This window comes from Xenopus laevis, chromosome 9_10L (genome assembly GCF_017654675.1).
Source record: "Xenopus laevis strain J_2021 chromosome 9_10L, Xenopus_laevis_v10.1, whole genome shotgun sequence".
NCBI classification, from domain to species: domain Eukaryota; kingdom Metazoa; phylum Chordata; class Amphibia; order Anura; family Pipidae; genus Xenopus; species Xenopus laevis.
In genome coordinates this window covers 99,883,288-99,892,340 of record NC_054387.1, presented here as the reverse complement: position 1 = coordinate 99,892,340, position 9,053 = coordinate 99,883,288, and the positions used below count along the sequence as shown (strand labels likewise).

At 38.0% G+C, this 9,053-nt stretch overlaps 1 protein-coding gene across 1 annotated transcript in view; it reads left to right on the top strand.

Moving 5' to 3' along the window:
* The first annotated feature begins 1,507 nt into the window (after positions 1 to 1,507).
* Positions 1,508 to 9,053, top strand: part of zc3h7a.L (zinc finger CCCH-type containing 7A L homeolog) — a 46,523-nt gene continuing 38,977 nt past the window's right edge. Inside the window, 5 exon segments of the mRNA NM_001093252.1 lie at positions 1,508 to 1,571; positions 4,716 to 4,813; positions 5,510 to 5,549; positions 5,646 to 5,651; positions 5,654 to 5,843. Coding sequence (NP_001086721.1) covers positions 5,545 to 5,549; positions 5,646 to 5,651; positions 5,654 to 5,843 — 201 coding nt within the window. The 5' untranslated portion in view covers positions 1,508 to 1,571; positions 4,716 to 4,813; positions 5,510 to 5,544.

Sequence of the window (9,053 nt, the reverse complement as noted above, 5' to 3'; positions counted from 1 at the left end):
TACTGGCTAGGCTGGTAAAATATCGGCCTGGTGGCAACCCTACTTTCAAATGGGCGTCGCTGACTCCCTTCTAAAAAAACAAATTCTCTGTAAGGATACAAATGTATTGTTATTATTACTTTTTATTACTGATCCGTCTATTGAGGCCTGTCATATTACAGTCTTTTGTTCAAAGTAATGCATGGTTGCTATGGTAATTTGGACCCTAGTTACCAGATTGCTTAAAATGCAAATTAAAGGACAAGGAAAGGCAATAAAATAAAATCCCATTTTTACTTTCTTTAATGAAAAATAAACCTATCTCCAATATACTTTAATTGAAAAATGTGTACCATTTTTATAAGAAACCTGACTGTATGCAGTGAAATTCTCCCTTCATTTACTGCTGTGGATAGGAATTGCAAGATGGTCCCTAACTGCTGAGCAGGGAAACAATCATACTTATGAACAGCAGGGGGAGCCCCCACCTTACTTCCCAGCCATGCAGAACTCAAGCAGCTTTGTTTATGACGATCCCTAAGCTGCCCAGACCACACTGAGCATGTGCAGGGTCAGGGTCAGGCAAAGATGTTTATCAAAGTTACAAGATGACAGCCCCCTGTGGCCAACTTTGAAAGCATAAATCATTTGTTTGATTACTCTTTGTGGTGCAGTAATTTCATGCTTATGTTTAGTATACAAAATACAGCATTTCTAGCCTTATTCTATTTTAGACTTTCCTTGTCCTTTAAAGAGCTGCTAAAAAAAAGCTAAATAACTCAAAAACCTTCAATAATAAAAACCAATTCCATATTGTTTTAGAATATCACTCTCTACATCACACTAAAAGTTATCTCAAAGGTCAAGAACCCTTTTAAGGTTCCTGGCATTATGGCATAAGAAGGGGGTTATGAGTAGGAAATATAAATGACTCCTGAGGAAATATTGGAGCTGAGGTGACGGAGGGCATGGCAGGCGATTAGGGTTGCCACCTGGTCAGTATTTTACCGACCTAGCCAGTAAAAATGATGCTTGATGCCAATGTTATTAATAGGGAAAAACGGCAAGAATATAGGAAGGCGGTATTTTTTTCCAGAAAAGGTGGCAACCCTACAGGCGATTAATACTAAAGACAATTGTGTTTTGGTAGCTGAGGATGAGTAGAGTATAACAAAGCTTTATTAGCAGGTTCAAGCAGCCATTACACTTCAACAATAGCTTCCTCTCTAATACTTTTAAGCAGTATAGAAAGTACTATGTACACAGTATGACTCTTGTGCACAGTGACACCTACAGGCCCTTTGTAGGTGTCACTTATTTTTTCCTCTCTAACAAATGTAGAAGTTCGAGCAGAGAAATATCAGAATTTGCTCAGAGCTACAGCCTCTCACTAGCAGCTTCCTAATGCGTAACGCTAAGTTACGCCGCCTCCGCCCGTCACGCCCACAAGGCGGCTACGTGGCGCGTCACTGCGCTTACGTGTAATCGTCGCCGCCGCTGACACAGTCTCGCGTGAGGTGACTTGTTTCGTCGGGATTGTGTGAAAGACAGGGAACCAAGGCGCTTGTTGGTGTAACAGCTTTGCGGGAGGTGTAAGTAGCTGCCCGGGATCGGAGGGTGTGTTAGGAAAAGCGGGACTGTTGGGCAGTATGAGTTACTTACATTAGCCGGACCCCCTGCTGTCACTCATGTGTAGACTTTGGAAGCGAGGGCGGGAGTCAGGCTGCCTGTAGGCTCTTTTACCTACAAAGCCTCGTTTTGTTCCAGCAGGTGATGCAAAGGAATTGGATAGGCTGGAGGGTAAAGTTTGAATCCCCAGCCTATGCCGTTGCCATGCGACTTTACCGCACTACAACTTCTGTGACAAAACGAGCAGTGTAAGGGAACGTGTAGGTTTCATCATGACTCACAGATCAGAGAAAGGTTGCGCGCACTGGAGCCGGCGCATGTCTCTGTGCTGTAACCAATTCAGCAAGAAGCTGCCAGTTTTGTAGCCAGAACTTCAGCGCAAGAAGCATGTTCCTACTTGATCATAGGGTTTCCAGCTTTTACCCATAAAGTACACACTCCATGTAGCATTGTTAATCATTTATTGCTGGGGTTTTTAGCTACCTTTATAAAGGTGCTTCAGTTAAAGGAGACATATTGTGTAAAAATAAGAATGTACCAGTGTTCTACTCATTAAGGTATAGCAGAATTGTGCTTTCAGGCTGATTCATTGAATATTTCTGCAAAAACCCTAATAATCCCTCCCTTGTCTTCCACTTCCTGCTTCCTGAATTCCCAGGCTGTGCAGGGGAGCCGGTGGCTCTCAACTCACTGTACTGTAGGACTGGAACCAATCAGCAGCTAGCAGGACCTGATAGGGAACTGAAGCCTGTCTGTGCTTGTGTGACTGCAGGGCTGTGATTGGCTGTTCCCTCCTACTGTGCTTCTGGCAGGGTCCGTTGGTACACGCCTAACTGTCATTTAAAACACAGACAGGGAGCTAAAAGAAAGAAAATGTTGTGATGTGGGGAATTGCAGTTCCACAGTGGTTGGACAGCAATCCCCCACCCACCAGCAAACCAGTTCAGGCTCCAACTCCCTAGTATACACTAAGAGTCAATTGCAAAAAAATGTTTAAACTTTTAATAGGACCATTAAAAAGACTAGAATCAAAAAAACACACTGGGCAAGTGCCCACACAGCACACCAACAAATTCACTCCTTCTTACATCAGGAGGATGTGTGGGACCAGTGTCCCTAAAAAACATATAATAAAATAGAATGAAATGCCAGAGCATAGGTGGACCAATGGTAGTTTTTTATAAAAACAGTTAGTCTATGCAGTTAGAGGGTCACCACCTGACCACACATAGTTAAGGTTAGATACGGACCCCAGAGCCCTCCCTTCCAAGTAATGCCCCTCAAAACACAAGTTTCTACCTGTCTACGTGGGGAGCAAATAGGAGCTAGTCCCCCACCGTCCACCTATGCCACCTGCCCTACGCGTTTCGCCAAAACTATGGCTTCCTCAGGGGCATAAGTAAGTGGAGCTCCAATAAAGGGGCTATTTTTAAAGATAATATTAACTTGTAGCACCATGTAAAAGCAACACCACATATTATTTATAATTGCCTACAAAATTTTTTTTCATTTATCCTATACGTCTTCTTTAAGATTTGACACAATTATTTGATTCTTCTCTGGCCACCTTTTTTCTTCATGGTGAATGGATGTGATCAGGCCTAGGAAGATCTTCCTGTGAATATGTTGTTACCCCTTCAATAAGAAAACAAATAGTAAAGCCACTTACAAATATATATATATATATATATATATATATATATATATATATATATATATATATATATATATATATATATATATATATATATATATATATATATATATATATATATATATGCCAGTGCCCTATTACTAGCACAAACAAAGAGTGTTGCCAATTTTATCAGTAGCAAGTTACTCTTGTTTGCATTTTATGCCTTTAACAGCCTCTACTCTCTGGAAATACTTTCCACTAAAATTCAGAACTTTCATTAGTAGGATTTGCTTTAATTATGCACAAAAGCATTCGTTAGGTTGGGAACTGTTGTAATGATCAACCCTGGTTTGCAGGTGTTGCCTCCTTTCCCAGGCTGTGCAGGGGAGCTGGTGGCACTCAGCACTGTAGGTTAGGAACCAATCAGCAGCTAGGCTGACCAGATAGGGAACTGAAGCCTGTCTTTGCTTGTGTGACTGCAGGGCTGTGATTGGCTGTCCCCCTCCTACTGTACTTCTGGCAGGGACTGTTAGAACATGCCCACCCCTCGTTTGAAGCACAGACATGGACAGTAGCAGATCTATAGGGAGCTCCAATAAAGGGGCCATTTTTAAAGATATTAATTTTTAGCCCCAAGTAAACCAGCACTATGTATTATTGACTACAAAATTAGTTTGTTTTTTTATATATCCTATATGTCTTCTTTAAACCTGCAACCTTTTTGGTCCCTAGCATTGTTTTAAATATCTTGTATGAAGATTAATATGTGAAATCTCTGTGTTTCTTGCCTAAAAGTAACATGTACACATTGTCAGGGGAGCTTATCCATTAGGATTTATCTAGTGATTATATGGAAGACTTTAATCTTTACCTTTTCCCAGTCTCATCTGAAGGTGTCAATGGACTATTCTTACAGTTGCCTTGTATAAACTAGTTTTACCCCCTCCTCACACACCAATATAAGTAAGTCTGAGGCCTGACCAAGCAGCTGAGTGAGCTCAAAGTTATCTGAAGGTTTAACAAAAGTACACTTACATAATAAAATAACTCTTGAAGGAAGCAATTTATACTTTTAAGTGGAATATGGTATTTTTTGAATTTATTGCATTGTATTACTTTTAAAAAGGTGCTTGTACACGTTTTAACCTTCACACTTTTCATATTGTGAGAATGCATAGGCTGGTTTTCTTGGTTGCCTAGCTGCCTGTAAACACAGCGGGTAGGTCGATTATATGCTTCTTTCTGCCCATAGACTCTTTCAGGAAATTAATGGTTTAATTTTGTTTAGTGAAAGAAATAACAAAGACCAGAATACTTTTATAATTTAAACAATAACAAAACATATGTCCAGAGCAAGCTCAATTCATTGAACTCGTGAAGGAAACAATTAATTAGCAAGGTTATAAATGGGCCAGAGATTATAAAGAAATTACACTGATAAACCTGATAGGTTTTTTTTTTTTAACAACAGAATCCAAACTGTTAAGAAGCTGAGGACAACATGTCCCATGTTCTGAACATCAGAAGCATCAGACAGGAGGACATTAAGAAAGGACTGCAGTTTATTCAGTAAGGTTTTCTTGGCAATATATTCATAATATTGAATATTTAGATATTTGGTATCGTAGCAGAATTTTCTTTGGTATAGAAGTGGGCCTTTGTATTGTTTGTTTTGTTTGATAATGACTTAAATTTACATATGTTTCATAAACGTTGCATATTGTCCATAATATGATAATATAAATAGACCATAACATATAAGGGCAGAGTTATTTGTTTCTTTTCAGGACATCTTAATGGAATCTATTATTTGTAAAACCCAACCAATACTAGCTCAATAAATCATGACTACCCATCTTGCGAGCCCCTGTAAAATCCCATATTATTGGTAAAACCTTTGTTTTGTATTTTCATTAATGATGAAGTAAGTAAGTAATATAGCATAAATACAAATTTGCACTGAAGGAATACGAATTGCAGAAAATATTGGTTTGGAAACTTATTGTAGTGACAAATACAATAGCTAGGGGGTCTGATCCCTCTTTAGAAACAATTAGAAAATGTTTGTGATTTTTAGTTTTTAGCTTTTAAGTTGTTCTTAACATATTAATAATATGTTGTTGTGTTATGCTGTTTTCCACTTAGGAAGAACCACTTTGAAAAATATTTCATCCCCACTGATTTATAGAGGTTATTTGTAAAGCCTAAAGAGGTTACTAAACATTTCCTTTATCACTTGATATTTAATGTAATATTTGCTTGCAGGTCTTCACTGCCTTACTTAGGAACACAGGAAGATTATGAGGTAAATTGCTTCACTTGTTTGAAAGAATTGTATTCTTGTATTTCAGTACATTTATCTGTATAAAGGCTAAATATTATATTTTTCATCTGTTCTCAGATTTTTTTGAAAAAGCTTGTCATAGATCTTTACAATGAAGGCAATGATTTATATAGAGAAGACTGTGCGAAGGATTCCCTAAGCCAGTATACTGAAGCTCTAAGCATAGCAGAGTATGCATCTTCTGATGATATCAACATCCCCAGCAAGACTTGGGAAAGGCTGTACGTGAACCGGGCTGCATCCTACTTGGAAATGGTAAAATTAACTTGTTTATTTCATATGCAGTATAGAACAATCAAGCAATTTGGTTATTTTTTTTTTTTTTATGTTGTTTTGCATATACATCCACGCAACTGTAGCGTATACAGAGTATTCATGCAAAGCTGCCCAATTGAAGAAAGTTAGAGGCTCCCAGCCTGCTTAAGAACTCCCTTAGTTCTGTTGGATCATCATTTTAATTTAATCTGGCCTTTAATTTCAATCAGATAATCAACATATTATGTTTAAAAAGTTGGACTGTGCTGTTGGATTCCAGTAAAGATTTTAGTTTAAGATTTTGACCCCCTACACTGAAAATGGTAGGCCAGTATTTATTCCTAGAATCCCCATGGGGAGATTTATTATTATATAAAATGAACTTACAAATTCTTTCTGTGAAATCCATATGACCATGAAAGTGCAGATTTGAGAAAGAGGAAGCTGAACATTAGCTAATAGAGAACACAGACAGGGGATGCTGTGTCTTGTATCAGAAGCAAACATCAGGTTAGGTTGGTAGTTTTTCAGTCAAAAAAAAAACATGACATAATTTGCTTTGGAAGTTAAAAAAAAAAATTATAGTTATTGTAAGCCATGTTTGTAAATGAGTGAAATGGGTTAAGAACAAAAAACATTTTCTATGACTATGAGTCAAAGCCTTTATCTAAATACATTTGACAGTCTCGGACACTGTTTGAAAACTGAAGTGCATAAAAGTTCCTAATAACTTGAACAACCTGAGGAAAATCTGCCAGGAAGAATGGGCCAACCTTCTACATTGTGCAAAGCTTTTACTTACTCAATCCAAAACACTCAAAGTTGTTATTGTTGGCTGTGCAAAATATTATAGCGTGGGGACTGACCACTTAAGTATAATTAAGTATTTTTTTTTAATTATATTTGTTTTAAATAAAAACAAACATGGTCCAGGGACTGCAATTAGTGGATAAACACCAGTTTGCAGAGATATTAAAAAAAAAACTATACCCCCAAACAATGTAGGTCTCTATAAAAAGATATTGCATAAAACAACTTATATGAAAAACCCTGCTTCATGTAAACAAACCATTTTCATAATAATATACTTTTCTAGTAGTATGTGCCATTGGGTAATCATAAATAGAAAATTGCCATTTTAAAAAATAAGGGCCGCCCCCTGGGATCATACGATTCACTGTGCACACAAACCAAACAAACTATACTTCTTAGGTCACATGAGCCAATTAACAAACAGAGTTGTGTCTTTTCCTTCAACACTTCTTCCTGTTACAGTTAGAGTTGTAGTATTTCTGGTCAAATGATCTCTGAGACAGCACAGAGACCATCACAAAATGGGGGTTCAAGGCAAGAGATGTAAATTGGCAATATTTACTTAAATATATATTCCAGTTTGGTAAGATTCTTTAATATGCCACTTAATTTGATATAAACTATCTGTTGCTTAAGTATTCATTTTGGGGCTATAGTATTCCTTTAGCGCGCAGGGTTTGGTAAATATAAATATCCTCAACCAAATAAACATAGTAACAATAAACAGATACAACAAAGCATCATTGATGCGGACATTCATAATCACAATATGGTAAGTGCTTAAAGGAATTGTTCAGGGTACATGTTTCTAATATAGTTAGTCAAAAACATAATGTATAAAGCCTGGAGTGACTGGATGTCTAACATAATAGCCAGAACACTACTTCCTGCTTTGCAGCTCTCTTGGTTTCTACCATTTGGTTACCAGGCAGTAATCAATCAGTGACCTGGGGCAGGGCCATATGAGACATAACTGTTGCTTTTGAATCTGAGCTGAATGCTAAGGATCGATTGCAAACTCACTGAACAGTTATGTCCCATGTGGCCCCCCTTCAAGTCGCTGACTGACTCAGCGTTGGAGATCTGAAAAGCAGGAAGTAGTGTTCTGGCTATTATGTTAGACATCCTGTCACTCCAGCCTTTATACATTACGTTTTTGACTAACTAACAATATTAGAAACATTTTTTATGTTGCACATACAATCTATTTACCCAGTTTTTATGTACACTGAACTGTTCCTTTAACATGGTGGGAGAGGGGAGAATAGGTGGGATTTCCTTTTGGAAATGGGTTATGGTAGGGTTACTGTACTTCATGGGAAGTTAGCCGTGGGGCAGGCTCCTATAAGTCAGCCAGCAATTCCAAACTTTATGGAAAGTTTTCTGAATCATTTTTCAGGCTGGGTAGCTTCTCTAAAACCAAGAGAGTGTCTAATTTAGCTTTGACTGAGTGAAATCTAGAATTGGGGATTTCCAGGCAGCTGCTATAACTTGTTTCAAGGCAGAGAAGATGTTGGTTATCAGTTTCCTAAGGTATCTATTGCCTCTTGAGATACGTTTATGTATTCGTGCTTCTGCTGGGTCCTTTCTTAGCATTAAACCGGTAACGTTTGTGATTAATGTATAGATGCAAATCCAGAACAGAATAGCTTTGGGACCTTCCCACCAGATGTTCATGAAGGTTCCCTGTTGGCCACAGTTTCTAAAACATAAGGGGAAAACAAGAGGGTTACCATTTTGCAAGTCGCCTGGGCACTTAAGTACCATTGGTGCAAAACTTTCTTGAAGGTTTCTTGAATGGCTATATTATTAGAGCAGTGTCTTTAATGATGTCGGACCATTGGTCTTCCTTCATACATATGCGTAAATCCTTTTGCCAAAGCTGAATCAATCTCAAATCTTTTAAAGGAGTCTTATGGGTTAGCTGATCATATATTATTGAGAGTGCTCGCTTTTGGGGGAAAACTTGTAGACAGATTGATTCAAATAGCATTGAAATGGGGATCTTTTTATGTTTCCATAAAGTGCCTATGTAGTATTTTATTTGGTGGTACAGTAAGAATTCACATTGTGGGGTGTTATGGGATTCCTGGAGTTGTTGCCATGATAATAGATGGATCTGACTTGGTCAGTGAGTAGATAGAATGCAAATTGTTTTGTCCACTATTAAAAAGAACCTTTCACTGCTCCTGGAAGAAAGTCCGTATTCGCCTCAAAGGTTGCTAATGATGTGTGGAGAAGTAATTTTGTGTATGGGAGTGATCATTTTTTCATAGGGGTACCCCATCTGATGCTGTGAGAGATCAGTATCGTCATCACTGGTTTACTGGTTTACTAAATCTATGCAGAAGCCAGGTCAGCATAGTGTGTTTAGGGCCTTTGTTTTCAATTTGGGAA